Raw genomic sequence first — 20,069 nt, 5'->3', positions numbered from 1 at the left:
GAAAATCTTTATATCAGGAATTTAGTGATAGCCCTGGCTTCTCTGGCTCTTGACACTTGGAACTGGCATTAATGGGATAGATTCATTATTCTTATTTTCTAAATAGAGACAAGATATCAATGCTCTTCTGCTCTGCCTACTTGGCCCAGGTGTGAGAGTTCAAACCTTTCCTTTTTGCTGAAGGTCAAGATCAGTGTCAGGTTTACAGCAAACCCACTTACAGTGCTTGGCACTGCCTTTGGACTTTTATCACCACAGTAGGTATAACCTGACCAACAAATAATTACACCATTATTTTTTATGTGGTGCTTTATTGCTTGCTTTTCAAAATTGGTTTTCAGCATCTCATGAGGGGTTATTGCGGAAGTGGCCGCATACCCATTGCCCACACAGTAACTGTTACTCCAAAACCAGTGAATTGCTTAACTAAACACCTATTGATTAGCATACACCAGGGACCAATATTAAGACCACCAAGGTCCAAAGTGGAAACTAAATTCTGGTTACATACACCTTATTTTTGTTACTACACTGTGCAAGAAGGCTTCATTCCTTCATGGATCACAAGAACCAATGTAGGATGGAGAGAAGAATTTACCAGGATGAATCAAGTATACATCTTGGTTCTGTCTATTTCATAAAAGACAGAAATCAAGTATGGGAGAAGAAAAAAATCATCAATCATAGGAATATCCTGTCTTTACCCACATAATACTGAGAGAGTTTATATGATACAAAGGTACATTTTAGACTCAACACCACAGCTGTTTGTGACAGACATCAGAGCTTTTACTTTATAATGTATAGTTCTACACTCGTCTGTAGGACTAGGATGATGATCTTAGACAAAGTTCCTCTCCCCTATTTCCCCTCCGTCTCCTTACTCTTGGGACACGTTAAGCTATGGGTGTTCAGGCCTTTGAATTAGTAGCTAATGAGGGAGACAAAAGAAAACCTGAGTTTTAGGAGTGAAACAATTCCTAGGCATTCTCACATTGTGCTGGCCACACACACTGGCCATCTGAGAATGGTCCAGGGTCTCCAAATGTGTGAGGTGGTGTGGATGGAGCCTTCACTTGCAGTTCCTCATTTGATTTCGGTGCCATTTTTCTATCTTGATATTCCTATACCTAGTTTGGTTGGCCTTTGTTCTATTTGGTCTGTGGCTCTTTCTCTTCTCAGTTTTGACCTGCTGGCCTTCCCCACCAGGCTCTTGGTCCTTGCCTCTTTTTTCATACCAATGTGTCAATAGTATCTGGATCTTGATGTTACACACAGCATCACCTCCATCTTTATTTTTTTTTCCTGAACTGTTCTGTTTCCTTTCCGACTGTCTACTCATAGTTTTCACTAACGTACACTGATTTAAAGATTTATTTGCTCTTATTTGATGTTCCATATTCTTTCTACATCCTCTGAACTAACATGTAGGGAAGACCTGTCTATTCTACTCTGAAATATTCCTACTATCAATTTACCTCTCCCCAAGGCAGCCCCACCATTGTTGGGCTTTTACTTCTCCATCTAGAACACTGCAATAGTGCTTTCTCTAAAACCCGTTCTGCCTTTGACTCTCGGGATCATCTTTTTGAAATATAGATTTTCTTATTATTGCCTATACATGGAGGATTTACATAGCTCCTGTTGCCTCCCGAATAAAGTTCCTGGCAGGGCACTTGGGGTCAAGTTCTGCTATAGTTTAATCTTTAGCACTCCACTGCCAACACATAAGCTATGCTCTCCCCAGATTGCTGCAATGCTGTTTCCTACCTATTTTCCCTTTGTTGATTCCCACAACATAGATTCATTTCAAGATTTATTTGTTTTTATTTCCTGTATATTTTTGTTCTGCTTATACATATGTATATGTATCACATTTTGGTGCCCATGGAACCAGAAAAGGTGGTGGATCCCTTGTAAGTTGAGTTAAGGGCAGGTATGGACCACCATGTTGGTGCCACAAACTGAACCCAGAACCTCTGTAAGAGCAGTAAGTGCTTTTGACATCTGAGCTGTCTCTGCAGACCCTGAGGTTTGAAACAGTTGTATCTGAATCCAGATGGAACTGTGTTTTAGGTAAATGTTGATAATCCGGGAGTGGTATTTTTTGAAATGTGACTTAGTGTAATGGAAGGAGAAAGGCTGCGCTATAGGGATAAGCAAATAACAGTCAGGACTTTTCTGGAGTCTAGCACCCTCTGGTTATTACATTTACCGTATTGTTTTAGAGTTCTGTTTGTGTCTTTCTGTGCTGCCTATCTCTGGAGTAGCTTGCAACTGAATATAAATAAATATAGTTAACCCATTACTGCCCACTCAGTCCTTTATTTCTAGGCTATGGTAAGTATTTTATTCATGGCAATCAAAAGCATCCATTGAGAATTATGTGTCAAACATTGAAGAAAGTGCACATCCTCCTTTTGCACTTTGGATAGAAAAGTCTCAAAGAATGTGTCATTCCCAGAAGACACATAGCTGATCAGTGATGACAGCTGGACTCAAATCTAGCTGTGTCTTGCTCCAGAAAGCTTAGAACAAAGAGCAAAAGACTGTTTTGGTTGTCAGCTACTACTCACTTGGGGTCTGGCGACATGGGCTTCATGGTACATGTGGAGTTAAAAAAATAGAATAGAAAAGATGGTAAGTGGAAGAGTAAATGTAGAGTAAGAAATTATTAGCAAGATCTCAGAGGCCAGAATTATAAAGAATATTCTGGAAGCCTCTCAGTTGTCCTAACTTTCTGCTCTACCAAACATGCTAAGGGAAGGCTGCCTGGACTCCAGTCTCTGCCCTTTCATTTATAATTCTGTGGCTTGAGAATATCTGCATCTTTAAGCCTCAGGTTTCTTTTCTGTATAATGGGAGCAATTTATAGTTCCTTCTTTACAAGGTTGTTGGGAAGGTTAGATAGATTGATCCATAAAAATGTTTGCCATATTATAAACACATAGGGTTTCTGTTAGCTGCTGTGTTAATAATAGCAACAACAACAACAATGAAAAGGAAGGGGCTACTGGTCTTACATCAGCAAGAGCACTGGGTCCTTGCAGCACCTCAGCATTTAAACAGGTGCATGACCTATGCTTTTCATAACCTCATGCACTATGGTGTGCCTGTAACCTCACAAGGATTTTATAGGACATTTTTGGTGTGCAGGAAGCTTGACACTGCATGCCTGTCAGGTATCACACAAACCACTGGTCCAAGGTCACTCACAGTTCAATGCTAAACTGCATTATATTCCTTGGGAAGTTGTTCTAGCTTTGCAAGATTGGGTTGTCACTAGTGATTATAGCCAAATACCTGTACCAAACTGGATATGGTGGCATATGCACACAGTTTCAACTGAGGTTTGGAGGATGTCAACTTTGAAGCCAATCTGGGCTACTTAAATTCTGCCACAGAAAACCAAAACCAAACACAAATCATTAGAAACTTTATTATTCTTTTTTTTCTAATATCTTTGTGGATTTTTGTTGGTATGCTTAAAACAGCTGCTAATTTAGGTCAGACACAGTTACTGTCAGATGTAAGAGCACAGTGATCAGGATGGTTGTTTCTTTTGGCTAAGGAGAGCTTTGAAAGGATTACTAAGATGACCACATTACTGTAAACAGAGAGGCTTTGAGAAGCCCTGGCAGTACAGCAGTGTGTCCAGGCACTCTGAGAACGTCAAGGCTGAAAGAAAGTGTCCCAAGTAATGTTCAGGCAGAGGAAGTGCTGTTTCAGGATGGTGATCTGTGGTGCCAGCAATCACCCACTGAGTGAATTCTGAAGTAGTCCGACTTCACTTACTTCTTTTCTTTATGATATTTAAGTTAGATGTAAGGTGGATAGAAACATCTAGACTTCTCTGCAAGGCCCTTATAGCCTCCTGTATGACAGCTATGGTAGAAGTGCTTCTTAATTTCATTTAAATGTTACCAAGTAACTGCTTATTGTGTCCTGCCTCCAGTTATGAGCCCTTCCCTGCCTCGTCAGGGGTGTGGCCACAGTATTTGGAGTCCCCTTTACCTTACTTTTCTCAGATTGTTTTTGTTTCCCACTCTGACAGTTTGCCAGCCTCTGCTGGACCGTCTCCATCCAACAATACCGATTTCAAGGAAATGGCTCCATGAACAGTGGGTTAGGTTTGTGAATTATCTCAGAAAACTGTGATGTCAACACTCACTAAGTCCTCAGTCCCAATCTCTGAGCTTGGTTAGCAGCAAGACTTGGAAAGGAGTTTAAGTCTGCCCTCTGACTTGGAGCTGTCCCCTGCTGAGAGCCACACGTTGCTGGTGGCTTATTCTCAGAGAGTAATAAGTATTGTTGTTTAGCAATTGTGCTGTTGGAATTCAGCTCCACTATGTCTGACAGTATTTATCTAAAATACTTTCCCCGGTGCGTGTTCAAGTTCCAGTAAACCGTGTCTTATTGTGCGACCTTTTCATTTTCCTTTGAAACGGGATCAGCTCGTCAGATAAAAGCTACAAGCCCGAGTACAGGAAAAACGCGTGCTCAGAAAATCCAAGCATGATTGAAAACAAGATGTGTTAAATCAATGCAGTTTATCGCCTGCCTATTCCCGGCAATTGCTGTCCTAAGCTCATTGCGAACACACGCAGGATGATAAAAGTCCGGTGTCACAGCACTCGCTGGGGTGGGGACAGAAGAAAACATGTTTATCAGACAAGCTGGGTGATTTTACACTCTTGATAACAGTTATTGTCAAAACTCTCTGGGAAGAAATCTGAGGAACAATTATAGAGGTAATATTGCTCTTGATATATCAGAAGATCCGCCAGGAGAGAATTATGGATTTATCCTTAAGAAAGAAAGACGGAGTATGCTGGCCTTCACTCCTTAAACACCGCCATCCATTACACAGTGAAAATCAGCCTTCTCTTTACCCTTAAAGGAACAAATCTGTCTTTAAAACTTAATCATAAATGATCCAGATTTTTTTTCCTAATCCAAAGTAAAAAAGATTGAAAGGCTATAAAATAGAGAGAGATATAGATCTATAAAACTATGACAATTTAGCTTCGGTTTGCTGGAGGGAATTAATTTTAATTTTATACTTGAATCAAATTTAGAAATCGAAATGAAGGCCCACAGAAGGCCAAACAGATCATAGACCACCACGCAGAATGGCAGGGTGACTTTTCTCCTCAACTTTGTTACAATTAGAGAACACCACAGCTTCCTTTAATTCTCACAGATTCACCTGCTTCCTGGTCTGGATGGAATGTAACCCTCCAGAGAGAGAAGGGGGTCTGCACATGAAGACACACCTCTCAGCAAGGACCTTCTAGAAAATTCTAGAAAGTCGTGATATGAGATAGATCAGCCCAATGTATCATAACAGCATTATGAATCTCTTTCTCAAAAGTCAAACAGCCCTTAAAGCTCATGCCTGTAAGGAAAACTTGGTGTGTTAGTTTAATTGTCAACTTGACACAATATACAATCACCTGGGATGACAGTCTCAATGGAGAAATTGTCTGTATCAGGTTGACTTATGAGGGACTGTTTAGATTGCTTGATTGCGGTGGGATGAAAGATCTGCCCTAAATGTTGACCTGGGTAGGGTCCAAGAACTGTTTAAGACTGAAGAAAGCTAGTGGAGATGGAGCAAACAAACAGGGAATCCATATCTTTCTCTCTCTGCTCCTTGACTGTGGATATGATGTTTTGAATTTCTTCCTTGAGTTCCCCACAGTGTCAGACTGTGCACTGAATAAATCCTCTCCTTCCTCCTCACGGTTGCTTGCTCCACATGGTGTTTCATTGCAGCAACAGAAAGGAAATCAGGGCATTGGGTAAGGCAGAAAACAAAGTTTCCTGGTGAATCTAGAGGAGAATTTAAGAGACATTCCATTTGCTGATGGGAATGAACTTAAAAAAATCAGACCAAGAACGGACTTGTTCATCTGGATGAAGTTGAGATTTGGGGTATAAAGATGCCTAGTAGCATAGGCAGGGATGAAAGTGCAGAGTAGTTGATTGGAGAATAAGACTTTTCTATGAGCTATAGATAGGTTCATCAGTAATAAAGAGTAATCTCAGAATATCAAGCAAATCTCTGCACAAACAACAAAACCTTACAAGTCTTCTAGACTAACTTATACTATTAATGCCTCAACTTCCCATATTTGAAACGGGTGCTGATTTTTAGCATTTATGTTAAGGGTGTATTGAAGATGTTCATGATATCATATCTGATGGAAAGCACGTTGATATGCCTAGGAAAACAGTCTTCTCCCATAACTTTGGGCTGTGTTTGAAATGGCACCTCTGTACAGGACTGTTGTGATCACTAACATCTCTGAAAAGTCTCCAGAGGTCCCGGTAGCTTAGAGAAAACTGAATTTGAGATGAGAAACCTTAAAAGATTAATCTTCTTTTGAAGTCACCTGCTGAAGTATCAACTGGTATAAATGTATTGCAGGTTAGTCAGGAAATGCGTGCACACAAGGATTCAAGGGGCCCATATCCCTTCAACCAGGAATTTATTCCAAGTGTTGATCATTATAGCTTTTCTTAAGTCAATGAGCATTTTGAGGAGAAAAAAGTCCACATGCTTGTTAATACAGCATATGATACATAAATTATGGCCATTCGTTTAATATTACTGCTAAAAAATTTTTTAAAATGAGGTGGATTTAATTAAACATTTACTCTGTATTTATACAAAACAGCATTGGGAAGGTATATGAAAACATTTATAACCCTAATATTGGAATAGTGCTTCTTCATGGTTGGGGGTGTTACGAAGTTCTCCCTCCTAGTGTGGCTTAAAACGTTTTCTAGAATTGGAATGCATTCCTTCTAGATTTAGAAATACAGTAAAGCCATTTCATCTTGAAAAACAAAAATGAGTCCCCTTCCCTCCTTTCTTCCTCTCCTGATGGTTTTGCTCCCTGAAGAGTTATAAATTTCCAACCACACACAAGTTCTTTGCATTTCAGTAAACGCCTCAGGCATCTGTCACCTTTGGCTCTCTCAGCTTCTTGGGTTTCTGTCTATGTATCTTCTGTTTGTATCATGTGTCCTCTTGGTTACCACACTTTATAAAAATGGCTGGCCCACACCAGTCACCCCACACCTCTGATTATGAAAGATTTTTCTATCTCAAAGTTGTTACCACAAAAGACGTTCATACACTACAAATATTTCATAGCTCTAGATTTCCTTTCCACCTCCTACAGATGTTCCTATACTGATTCCATCTTGACACCTTTTGTGGCTGAAATCCATAGCCTTCCATTATCTAGTGAGTCAGCTTTGGAAAGCCTCTGTGAGCCTTCCTGCATTCCAGGGTAGGGTCACCAGGGTACGAAAGCCTTTCTTACTAAAAAGAGGTGCTGACTTGCAAGAGGTTTGCTGTTAGGTATCTCAGGGGCTGTTTTTGGTCCATGGATAAGCTGACCTGGCATGGTACTTGTTCTTCCAATGTCTAGGCAGGTAATGAAACACCCAAATGGCTGGAAGTGTAACCAGTTTCTTCATTTACACTGTTTGTGGCTCTTGTTTGGGTTGTTCGGGTGGAATTTTTTCCCATTAGTATATTTTAGAGTCACTCTTAAAGATAGCTTTTCAAAGATAACTTGCTGTTTTATTGTTTACCTCTAGTTGTTAATTTAGTGACTGAGGGAAAAATGGAGCCATTATGGAACAAAAAGGCTCTGCCTGGCGTATAAGTAATAACTCTCCTACCCAGAATGGATCTGCCTGGAAGGGAAATGCTCGGCTGTTACTCCCTTAGTTCAAATATAGAGTAGTCACCAGGGAAGCTGGGAGACCCAGGTGCTAGTTTTAACATTGCCTCTGCTATGAGGCTTTATTTATTACTTGGCACGGAGTCTACATATTTGTTTGGACATTAAATGGCAATAGAATATAAATATCACCTTCCTAAATATCTGCATTTCTTTTTATTTCCAGTCAAAATGACATCATGTCACACGACCATAAAAAAAGGAAATTAAAACCTCAGAAATATGTTGAAACCCCTTTGCGAGTTACTGAGCCCTAAAAGCCGATCACCTCAGGAGCTCTGGTCCTAGTGGTACCCACAGCACTTTCCAGGTGTGTTTGGTACGAAGTTCTCCAGCCCCATCTCCATTGTTTCCAGGAACTAGTGTTCTAGAAGCTAAAAGATGACTGGGAAGGAGTGATTTCTTTAAAAGGGAACACAAAAAAGCAAGGAGAAAAAAATAAATTCTCACAACTAGGGATGCACCATTTAAGATTTAACCAGTGAACACCTTGAAAGAACATTCTTAACTTGACTTATTTGTGAAGTGGATTTCCAAACAAACAAACAAACAAAAACAAAAAACCAAAAATCCAAACAAATCAAACCCCACCAATCCACATGTACATTTGTCCAGAATTGATTCATTACGAGATGTTTTACTCTATAGACTCTAATTGCAATGCCCACATTTTCTTGGCCTATAGTGTCTCATATGCCTCTGGACCCAGCCACAATGGCTCTGTATAATGGGAGCTCTGCTGTCCGGAATCATCCAAGCTGATGCTCACTAAGAGAAAGCCTCATAAAGAAGTTGAAAATGGAGAATTACAGGTTTCCTTTAAAAGAGTTTGAGGTGATGAGTCTGGGAAGAAACCTAAAGACATTGTAAATAGCCCCAGTGCAGGCAGAAGAGATGGTATGGTATTTTTAACTATTTAATTAACTGGGATATTTTCCCCCCAAAAAATAATAACTTTGCTGCAGATGACATGAGAACCCTGGCCGTAGAGTGTGCTCTCCCTCCTAGTGCCCATCCCCACATCACAGCCTGGATATGAGGGTTCCCCTGACATCCTAGGCATTGCTTTCACCCAGCAACCTGGAGGTCCCAATTAGACCCCTTGAATTTGCCTTTGTGTGTTTGCAAGAAAGTGTCAGACTTTCCTTAGCATGCTGCACACAGTTCTACGGTGATACATATAATCAAGGAATGTGTATCTAATAGAACAGTGGTTCTCAAACCTCCTAATGCTGTGACCCTTTAATATAGCACCTCATGGTGTGGTAACCCCAACAACAAAGTTATTTTTGTGGCTTTTTCATAACTGTAATTTTTCTACTGTTATGGACTGTACTATAAGTGTCTGATACCTGATAGGATATCTGATAGGTAACTGCTGTGAAAGTCATTGGACCTTAAAAAGGGTCATGGCACACAGGTGAGAATATCTGTACTCTGAAATAAGTTGGCAGAGGTTGGATGGAGGAAGACATCTCAATCCAATCATATTTCACCAGGAACCTGGTCCCCTCTGTGTCATCCTTCATGAGAAGTTGTCCACAGTGGTTACTATGAGGAAGACAAGGCAGTAGACTTTGGGAACCAGAGCATAACCCTAACTAAGAAAGACTTAGCTGACTTTAAAATCAAAGTTCTTTGGTCCTTTTGGGTTGTATGCTCTTGGCAGAAAGTTTACTTTTAAAGGCTGAAGATGTTGTCACACAAACAACTAAGTCGTACAAATGAGTTTGGTCATCACTGCAAATAAACGATGACTCGCAACTTCTGTCTTTTAGTACTTTAAAGAAATGCATCCACCAGTCCCCTGTTATTCAGGGGGTGTAAGCATGGAACCATTTCTGTTTGGGACAAGGGACGTTTTTCCTCTAAGCCTGTGATCCTTCTCTCTTGCTGTCATCCTTAGCTGATTTTGGAGTGCCAGCATCTGCCATCCTTGTCAGAGTGGGAATGAGATGCTTGGAAGCAGGTTAGAGGGAGCACTTTTCTGGTCCCAGCACATGCTCTGAAGCTTACAGTTTCCTCTGTTTTTGCTCTTTCGACTCAAGTTGTCCATGCCTCTTTGTGTGGTTAATTACGCTCAATTAAGCTGCTTTGTTTTTTTTCTTTCTCTACCAGATTCTTGGAATTGTCCCAAGTGTGAGGGGGAACAATTGATTAGTCCTATTTCTGCCACTGCCCCTGAGCTCTGCACTTGAGTACAGTGAGGTCACTTTGTTGAAGAATTAACTTTATATTACATTCTTGCAGGGTGGATACGTGTCCCTAAGGTACCACTACCCCTGCTGATGAAATAAATATGCCTTCTTTATGATTCTCCCCCATTACCCTCTCTGTTGATTTTCTGAGAGTTTATGTATAGTCACATATTTATACAACTGGGCAAAAGTGTACTACTTATTTTTCTTATGGTCTGTAATAACCCATGCAAGGTTATTAAAGGTACACAGATCCCTTTTAAGGCATAGTTTCTTATGTCATTACTTTATATGAGCAGGTCAGATTCCATCTCAGCAACAATCTTCTTGCTCTTAACCTTTTTCTCTGATTATAAAAATAATATATGCTTATTGTGCAGGGGGCAAAAATGAAAACAGAAAATGTGCAGGTCAAGGATGAGGGAAAAAAGCTTCTCAGGAACCATGAACTTTAGAAACAACTGATATTTGTAGTCTCTATACAGACAGTGTTGTTTATTATGCACATAGATAGATAGGTAGATTCATTCATTCATTCATTCATTCATTCAAAAGTCACCACATCAGGGGCTGGAGACATTACCTAGTGTCTAAGAGCACTTGATGCTCTTGCAGAGGATCCAGATTTGGTTCCCAGCATGCTCATGGTGGCTCACAACCACTTGTAAGTCAAATACCAGTAGATCCAGTGCCCCTTTTAGACTCCTTGGGTGCCAGACACATATGCCTACATGCAGTATTCACATATACACATTTTAAAAATGTGAATCTTGAAAAGTCGCCATATTAGATATATATCCCTGTAGTCTTTTTAACCTAACACTAGAAATGTCCCTGAATTGGTGTTTGTCCTATGACATTGATTCCGAGACTGGGAAATGTTTAGTTCTGTAGGATACTCTGTACTTTTTGCTTTGCAGTGCATTGAACTGAATTCCATTTCCTCTTCCCAAATATTTAATCTCTTTTCTGTGGAGAGAATTGTGTATGCTTAAAAACTGACAAAACTATTGATCCTTATTAACAAATCTCTCTCACACATGAGTTTTTCCCCTACTCAGAGCACACAGAGAAGTCAGCAGGCTCCTTTGAGTTTGGAATAGGCTTGCATGGCTTTATTGTTAACATGGTCCACAGTGTCGGACCATTCCATTGTAATATTCAATACTGAAATATGGAGTGTAGGTCAGCATACGTGAAAATGTGAGTGGGGAGCCAATCCTAAAGACATAGGAAATACATAGGAAACCTTCACTGTGCCTCACTATTTAAAATACCTCCTCTATCATGGATTATGTCCTTAGCATAGATGCTTATTTTTGTTTGAGTAATAAGTTTAATATGTCTAATCCAATTACTCTTCATGGCAACAGAATGACTTCTCAGCTCTTTTGCTATTAGTTCCATATGATATTGAATTGATTCTTTTAATTGCTGATATTAAGTGTCAGTCATTCTACCGTGAGTTGGCCTTATAGCCAGAAAAATCACATCCTCCGCCAACCCCACTATAAAAGCTTTTCAATGAACAGTATGGATTTCTTGACACACTAGGAATTCATTATGCAGATAAGGAAATGGGTGGATCCACACCTCTCCTGTTATTGGTGGCTTAGATTGAAAAGGTAAAGATTGTAGGATTAGGAATTATGTTTCCAGGGACTGAAGTGATACTCTTGATTGTCTAAAGCTAGTGTTTATGGTCAAACATTTTGTTGACAATTAGAATTATGAATGAGGGTTGAATGGTTTCTAACGTACCCTTCCCCCCACCCACTGTGCTCACTCCTGTTACTCTGATGCATATCTTGATTAAATAACTTTTATAACTAACACCTTCTCTGCATAAAGATCTCCATAACTTTTTCTCTCCAAGTCACTCTGAAGAAAGAATTCTTCTCAAAGCCTTATTAGAAAGCATTCATAAAATGAAATACCTGTATTTTGAAAAGTCATCAGACCTGTATTTTGAAAAGTGGGCCAGTTTGGCTTGGTATACAACTTGCTTCCATTAGCCTTGGAACCTATTTGAATTTAATATAGTTTTTTTTTAAGTTAGTAGGAACCTTATTTTTAAAATTTAGGTTAATGGAAGTGTTTTTTAAGTAAAGAACTCGGCAACATTTTTTTTAATGTACGGATAAAATGTTAGGGCTGCAGAGACTGCCTAGTATATGTGCCTCAACTCATATACTAGAACAGAGAGATTCACTACACCTAGCATAATTTTCACTAATATTCACAAGAGACAGATTGAAAGTTTACTGTTTGCAGGGGTGGGAGGAGGGGCAGTTACCCAAACCTCATGTTTGCAAAAATGATTATATCATCCAAAATGAAACCACAGCTCTACTAATGACCTCAGTAGTTGGGGAGGGGGCAGTCTTTTAAATAAAGTTCCTTGAAGTTCATTCTGCCTTAAAACATACAAGTGAAGTAAAAGTACTTCCCCTGATTTATGTGTCTTTGGGAGAAATAGTTACTGGCTTTTTACTAACCTATGTAAAACAATGTGCTTTTGTAAATGGGTTTCTGGCCACTTTATTCAGCTGTCCCCCCTCCCCTTCTTACATAAAAAAGTAAGCACTGTCAATCAAGGAATTTTAAGGTTTATTTCCTCTTTAGCGATGATTGATAGCCTTTTAGATTTACAAGTTGACAAGTTAAAGGGTTCTATTGGTATAATTATGCTCTAAATTCACAGTCTTTCAATTTAAATGTCCTTTTAAAACCAAGAGATTATCATACCTGTATTTTGAAAAGTGGGCCAGTCAGTTTGGGTTGGTATACAAATTGCTTCCATTAGCCTTGGGACCTATTTGAATTTAATACAGTTTTTTAAAGTTAGTAGGAATCTTACTTTTAAAATTTAGGTTAATGGAAATGCATTTTAAGTAAAGAATGTGGCAACTTGTTTTTTTTTTTTAATGTATAGATAAAATGTTAGGGCTGCAGAGACTGTCTTTTTATTCAGCAAGGAAGAAAATATGCAGTAAATGCCTGAGTTAAACTAGAAAAGAAAAGCAATTGCACAGTAAAATAAAACTCCTACTGCCTACCTATGGCTCCGGGTACTGGGACTATGGCTAGAGGAGGGTCTCGCCATCTTTCTTTCCTTCTTGGACTATATAAGCTCAGAATGGTTTGTGTGCTAGGAAGGAATTCTGAAAGTGATAGCGTAGACTCTGGTTTCTATTTGGTCTAGCGTAAGGGAGTGTGTCCAATAGGACACAATGAGGCCCATTGTCTCCAAATGTTATTATTTTAGTTGGGTCTCTGAGTCTTTTAGTAAATCATGCCTAGAGACTCAGCTGGGCTACGCTAATACTCCACAGAAGCTGAGCTTTTTCAAATAATATCATTGCTGTGAGTAGGTCATCAATTAAGATGGGAAGGTTTTGAGTCATGGGCATGTTCGATGCTTGTCTCTGCAGATGTTCTCTAGGGTTTAGGAGACAGGCCTCTTACTCCACTCTGCCCACCACTATCTTCAGAAGATGCTGAGATTATTTCCACTGAGCTCTACAGGACACTTTATACATATCTGTGTGGTCCACTGTTACTTCAAATATATAGACAAGATCTTGACTTTTCCCCCAGCTTTCTGCAATGGGGCAAATCCTAAAACTTTATGACAAATTTCATTTTAGTTTTTACTTAGGATCATATTAAAGATGTAGAATTTAGCTCTAGGGGCTGTGTTCTGAAACTCCTTTCTCTCTGTCTACCAATGTTTCTTCACGAGGATCAGTTCCCTCCGTAGTAAATAAAATAGTGGAAATGCCACGAGAGACTAAAGAGTATCTCTTAGATGTTAAGGGTTGCATCTGCACCATTTGTTCTGCAAATCATATGCCATTTCCCAAAATGTTTAAACCTTGTGACTTTTTCCTTACAGCACTCAATGAACCCACCATCGACTATGGTTTCCAGAGGTTACAGAAGGTCATTCCCCGGCATCCTGGTGACCCAGAGCGCTTGCCAAAGGTCAGAATTTCCCTTCTTTGGGACATGGTTTCTAGAAAGTTGGATTTGAGAATGGCAAAATACCCTCTTGGATAAGACAAAAAAAAATAGTTCATAGATAACCAACTCATCTTGACACATTGTGTGTCATGATAAAAGTAGCAAGCGCTTTGGGATAGGCGCTGGTGTCTGTATTTTCATATATATCATGTCACCTTAATTTCAGTAACTCTGTACATTGGTACTATTTCCACTACTGTAAGAATTGCTGTTTGTACTGATAGAAAGTTCTGAAATACATTTCTTCTAGGGAAGGGATAATATGGTCATGTTTACATCACTGTCTTTAAATGGCCTCTGCCTTGTTCCCTCTGTCCTGTCTTATTGTTTCACTGTGAAAAGCCTATGAGTAACACTGGACAGCTACATCTTTCTAGGGCATAGGTGTCCTGTGAAAGAATGAACTGTAGATCCCTCTGTCCAGCAGGAAGATAGCTTCTGTGCATTTCCCATGCAGCACTCTGATAACTTACAAACGATGATAGATGATATGTGTCTACATAGAGAGATGACCATAGTCTTTGTACGGTAGAACTGAGACACGGGCACAATGACAACTTTTTCTGCCATTCCTATTTAGGTAGTGACTTCACTTTCATCTAGATTTTAAGTTAGCGTTTCATCCCTAGGCTCTCCAGAATTGAGAGCATAGCCTGGAAGTTCAGATTGGACCAATTAAAACCTAGCCCTCAGTCACTGGTTAGCCATGTGGCCTGTGTTGAAAGCCTTCCTTCCCTGTACTTGCCTCAGTGTCCCCATCTGTCAAGTGGGAGCAGTGATACTTCCTGCTTTCTCCTGTCCCTTAGCACATGACAGAGGGTAACCCTGGTTGTGTGTCAGTTGAATAAAAATGGTAGCAGGAAATCTCCATCCCCTGAGCAATTAAATATATGCTCTGTCCTCTGTGCCTCAGTTTCTTCATCTATAAAATGGGGATAGTAGAATTACATAAGACTGGAAATAGGAGCCAAGTCTAGTTAAATGGTTGAGATCTAAAGAAGCCAGGCAGTATTTTTGCTTTGTTTTGCTTTTCATAAGGATAGGACAGAAATCAGAGTATATGGTAGAGTTTTGTGTACTTAAAGGCATTTTAACGTTGCACATTGGATTTTTAGAATGTTGGGTAACTAGCTCAGGCACATGCCACTTTGTCCCCAGGGGCCTTTGGGTGAACCACTGAGCCTTTTCTTCCTGGATTTGGGAGGGGCAATCAGGGACACAATGGCTCTGTGTGTGTTAAGGAAACACTGCAGCTTGCTTCCAACTACTGCAACGGTGGAAGGACTGTGGCCAGAGAAGCCCACCCCAGGAAGCACTCCCTGTGACTCAGGGCAGACTGGCTGTCCTCTTGGCTCTGCGAGTTAAGGTGGAGCAAGAGTTCAAGGGCAGGGTCAGGAAGTGGCGGATGGAGCCAGCACAAGGTATTCCTGTGGACTTGAGAGAGATTTATACTCCTACTATCCATTGTTAGGGCCGTAGGAAGGGCCTCCTCTGCCTTCCTCAGACTCATGGCCAGTGTTTGTCAAACAGAGGTGTTTCAGTGAGCTGCGGACCACACACCTTAAAAAACAAACCCCACTTTATTAAACCCATGTGTTTGTGAATAGACAAAGCTAGATTCATACAACCACCCACATATTCTGTCAAATGAAACTGCTCCAAAGACCACGCAGACAGCTTTCCATAATAATATGCCTTTGTATATAGGCTTGCACTTTTTCAAACAAGGAGGACATGCTTTGTTTTACTGGATCCCCTCTTGTGAAAGAACTTGGAAAAATAGACATACTCTCTCCTCATCTTCCCCATTTACCAAACAGGGAAAGAAGAGCAAGCAGACTCTTTGTAAATCATTTCATCTCTGAAAGGCACTATAATTACACTAACCGTCCATGGTCAGAGCTTTCATTTCTTTTATTTGCACACAGAGAAGAGCAGGCTAAGGTCTTTAAAACCTAGTATTCTATCCTGTCTCCCTGTTGAATGAACCTTCTTCTCTGGGTCCATATGACTTTGGGAACTTTTCCCACAGGGGTCCAGGTTGAATTCTTACAAAGGAGAGGTGGGGAAGGGATGAGGTTATGGCCAATCAGAAGCTGAGATGCTAATTGCTTTGGTGATTCCACACAAACTTTGAGCAAGGAGCTCCCTCAGCTTCAAAAGCCAAAAGTAGTATCTCCACTTTTTTTTTTTTTAAATATTTGTAGTTTCCTACTCGTCTTCATACGCAGCCTATGAACTTCAGCCCACAGGCAGTGCAAGCAGGCCTTGAGCCTAGCCAGCATCCTGCACATTGGCTCTGACTCTTGGGAAGTCAGGACTGTGTGTTTCACGCCTATTGCAAGTCTAGCGCTGTTTGATGGCATCTGCTGCAGAGCAGAGAGGCCAAGTGAGGCAGCATGCAAGCCAGACACACAAGGAGCTTGGAAGGCAGACCCAGGACTTGGTGCATGGAAGTCTGAAGCCTCGGGTCCCTCCTCTGTGGAACAGCTGTTTCTCAGTGCTGCTAGGAACTAAGGAGATAATACATGCAAAGAGAAGTTCCAGGCAGCTGGGGAGTCTCCAGTAAGCAGGGACACTAATCTCTGCATGACATACATCTCACATTCCACAGAAGAGACATTTAAGCTGAGCCCCGGGAGGAGGTCTGTCTGCTGACTTGCTATGACATCAGTGCATCACATCAAGTGAGAAAGCTCAAACCTGAACTTGGTTCTATGAGTTCAAAACCCTCCCCGTGTCCAGTATGTTAAAATTCCTCTCTTCCTTCAGATTTGGCTATTCAAAACCCAAGTACTTCTGCCTGAAAGCAGTTTCCTTCTGCTGCCTCTCCCTCATCAGTATCTTCTGCCCATCCCCCTCAGATTCTTGGTAGCTTCTCTTCCTTCCTCCATCGAGAGAGGCTGATACGGAAATCTGTACCAGGAAAATACCATTTGATTATGGGCTCCAGTCTCCCTTATAGAGAAAATCAAGCAGTTTGGGAAAAGCAACAAAGGCCACATTTGTGTATTTTGCTTTATGGAGCTGAAAATATCTGGTAAATTGATCCAGTGGGAGTCATAAATACACATTACTTTATCTTGTTCTTCGTGTCCTATACCCCAGAGCCTTGATAGAACAACAGCACTTAATAGACTTAAGAAAGAGTAATTACACTCATTGGTTGTGTGATTTTTCAGCCCTCCCAGCCCTGCCTGACCTTCTAATTTAGCTCACCGTGTCTAACTAATGCATTTATATTCATCTTTTATGAAGCATGGATGGTACAGGATTGACTGTACAGTCTTGCTCAAGCTGTCTGCCCAGGTTCTCCTCTGGTTGGTAGTGAAGGGAGTAGGGGCCATCCATCTCCATACATTTGCATGGATAGACAGCCATAGACATGGCTGCCGGCATTTTTCATCCCTTATGAAACATGATAAAAAGTATTTATTACATTTTTCCTTTAAAGCTTTTATACATTCCAGCGTTATTTACAGCTAAACATGCAGGCAAAAGATGTGAGTGTTTTTAAAATCATTACTGCTAATGTCTCAGCTTGTCAGGAGTGCTTAAATTCTCCTGCACTTTGTCTAAAAACTTGGTACTGTTGCCTTTTAAGAACAACACATTGAAAGGATCTTGCAAGTCAGATCTGCAAACACTGCTGACAGACTCTGATGGATGATATTGCAAAATTTGCAAGATGTTTGTCATTTCACACAGCCGACGTATTAAGGAATGGATTAAGAAACTCAAAACCCCAATGGGAAACAGTCATCCCCCCCACCCCCCGAAAACCCCAGCCAAACCTTGAACCCCCTAGAGCACAGCAGAATCTCTCACTCGGCTATCTCTCCCAACTTCCCACCCAGCTATTGGATCCCAATTGTTCACAGAGCATTTTCTCTCACCATATGGTCTCCTCATTACCATATACTAAGAGTCCATATGGGAAACTTGTGAAATGAACTGTATTCATTTTAACTGCCAGATGAGCAGCCTTGTGCTTTGCAAGCCTAGCTTAAGTCATCTGCTGTCTTCGTGTTGTTATGGCAACACGGCGCCAATAAAAAATTCTAATCTACTGTAAGTGATCACAATATTTTAAGTGCTTGCCTATAACTGGCCTCAGAAGGGACACGAGACAGGAGAGCTTCAGTTTTTCCAAAGGTTTATGAAGGTGGTGGTTGATTCCAGCAGGTGTCATCAGGAAGGGAGCTGGTGAGAGTATGGTGTGTGTCCGTAGGGCCATGGAGTATGGCTTGTCATGTGGATATAGTGTAGAGGGGTTGGATCTCAGAGCACATGGATCATAGACCCTTTGGATGAATCTAAAAAAACACACTGAGTATCAAACACTATAGTTGCTCAGATAGACACATGACTGCTGCTACTGGGGAGCGAGCCAGCCATGGGCCATGGATGCCAGTCTAAGTTTGGACTCCCTGAGGCAGCAGCAGGTCCTCACGGGAGCCTCTCCTTCATTGCCATTTGAAACTCTCAGACCCCGTGAAGCTGCTCTTCTCAAACGAATGCAGGAATCAGTCATTTCAAATACTGGGCTAATTAAGAGTACCTTAAAGTAAATGGAAGTCGTCAGCCACATCCTAAAGTGTAAGTCATTCTCACCTCCGAAGGCTTTGTGATGCGCCGCCTCTCTGTGCTCCCTTTGTATGGAAAGTGAATGTTTATAGTCTCATTTCATCAGTTCACATTAGCCTCATGCTGAATATTTAAACACAGAACAATTTGAACTCACCATGGAGGAAGTCAGTGACTGCACTTTCATTTGGAACAGCAAGGGCTCATCTAATAATAATTTAGTAAATCAGCCATTTAGTGGCTCAGTTGTGCACTGCATTGTGCCAAAGATTATTCAGTTCAACTGTACACTTGCAAAATTGAAATTCAGATTCTAGTCACAAGCACTGTTTTTTTTTTTCTTCTGTTGTTGTTGTTTCATAGGGAGATGAGACCCCAAAATCACCATCCCAGAAGATTGTCCATGTTTAGCGATTTATCATACATATAGAGCTGGGGCAAAAAATAAAGCTGGGGTTGACTGTGTACAATGTATTCTAATTGTGCTTTTATTGTCTTAGTCTTTATGCACAGGCTATCAGTAATTCAGAACCCGCAGATGCATAAGTGAAAATACAAATAAGAAATCTTTCCCTAACCACATTGCCTTCTAGCAGGAAGGGTGAGCCTGAGGAATTCAATAAAAGAAAAGCCAGTGTCTTCCTGTTCTGCTGTCTCTGTCACCTCTCCCTCCCCCTCTCCCATCCCCTTCATTTGTTTACTTTTCGAGTTTAAGGAAACTTTATTAACATTACATCTGCAAACATAAGTAACCTTACTTAACCAAAAGCACAGAAACAAATGCCAGTCTTGTGGTCTATCTGGTCCCCATAGGGGGAAAAGCACCCTTGAGTTTGGGTCCAAGTAACATCTTGTCTCTGCATTCTCTTGTCTGTAGAAAAGCACAAACTATGGAATGCCATCCACTCTCCACCCACTTCATCTGCCAGATAACTTAGAGGCACATTCCGTCTCCCTATTTTGACAATCTGCTTAACTCAGGAACTTGGCTTTCCTTCATACTCTGCATCCTCGTATCTTGGGGGTTGAGCCTAGATCTGGCACTGCTGAAGTTCTGTGTGGATGTATGCATTTACACACACGTACATGCCTGTGCTTACTTTATCTAGAGAAAGAGGTTACGGAAGGCTGCAGAGATGACTTAGCACTTGCTGTACAAGTCTGAGTACTGAGTTTACTTAAATATTTAACCCAGGCAGGAGGTCTGCCTGCTACCTCACACTCAGGAGACAGAGAGAAGGGATCCCTGGAACCAGTGGGCTAGCTAGAGTAGCCACTTGGCAAGCTTCAGGTTCAGCAAGGGACCCTTCCATAAATAAAGTTGGGAGCAATAAGAAAGACAGCAGACATTACCCTTTGGCCTCCATAGGCACATATACACACATACCCCAGCACATGCATACCCATATATGTGTGCATACACATATACTCCATGCATGCAATCATATATATATATATATATATATATATATATATATATATATATATATATATA

At 40.8% G+C, this 20,069-nt stretch overlaps 1 protein-coding gene across 6 annotated transcripts in view; it reads left to right on the top strand.

Annotated features, from left to right (window-relative positions):
• Positions 1-20,069, top strand: part of Ebf1 (EBF transcription factor 1) — a 379,734-nt gene that overhangs the window by 334,799 nt on the left and 24,866 nt on the right. For all 6 annotated transcript variants that reach the window (XM_028777670.1, XM_028777669.1, XM_028777668.1 and 3 more), the window contains exon 11: positions 13,860-13,948. In XM_028777670.1, coding sequence (XP_028633503.1) covers positions 13,860-13,948 — 89 coding nt within the window. The remainder of the gene's footprint in view (positions 1-13,859; positions 13,949-20,069) is intronic.

Source organism: Grammomys surdaster, unplaced genomic scaffold (assembly GCF_004785775.1).
Source record: "Grammomys surdaster isolate TR1022 unplaced genomic scaffold, NIH_TR_1.0 313, whole genome shotgun sequence".
Classification (NCBI taxonomy): Eukaryota; Metazoa; Chordata; class Mammalia; order Rodentia; family Muridae; genus Grammomys; species Grammomys surdaster.
This window is presented reverse-complemented; position numbering and strand designations above follow the sequence as displayed.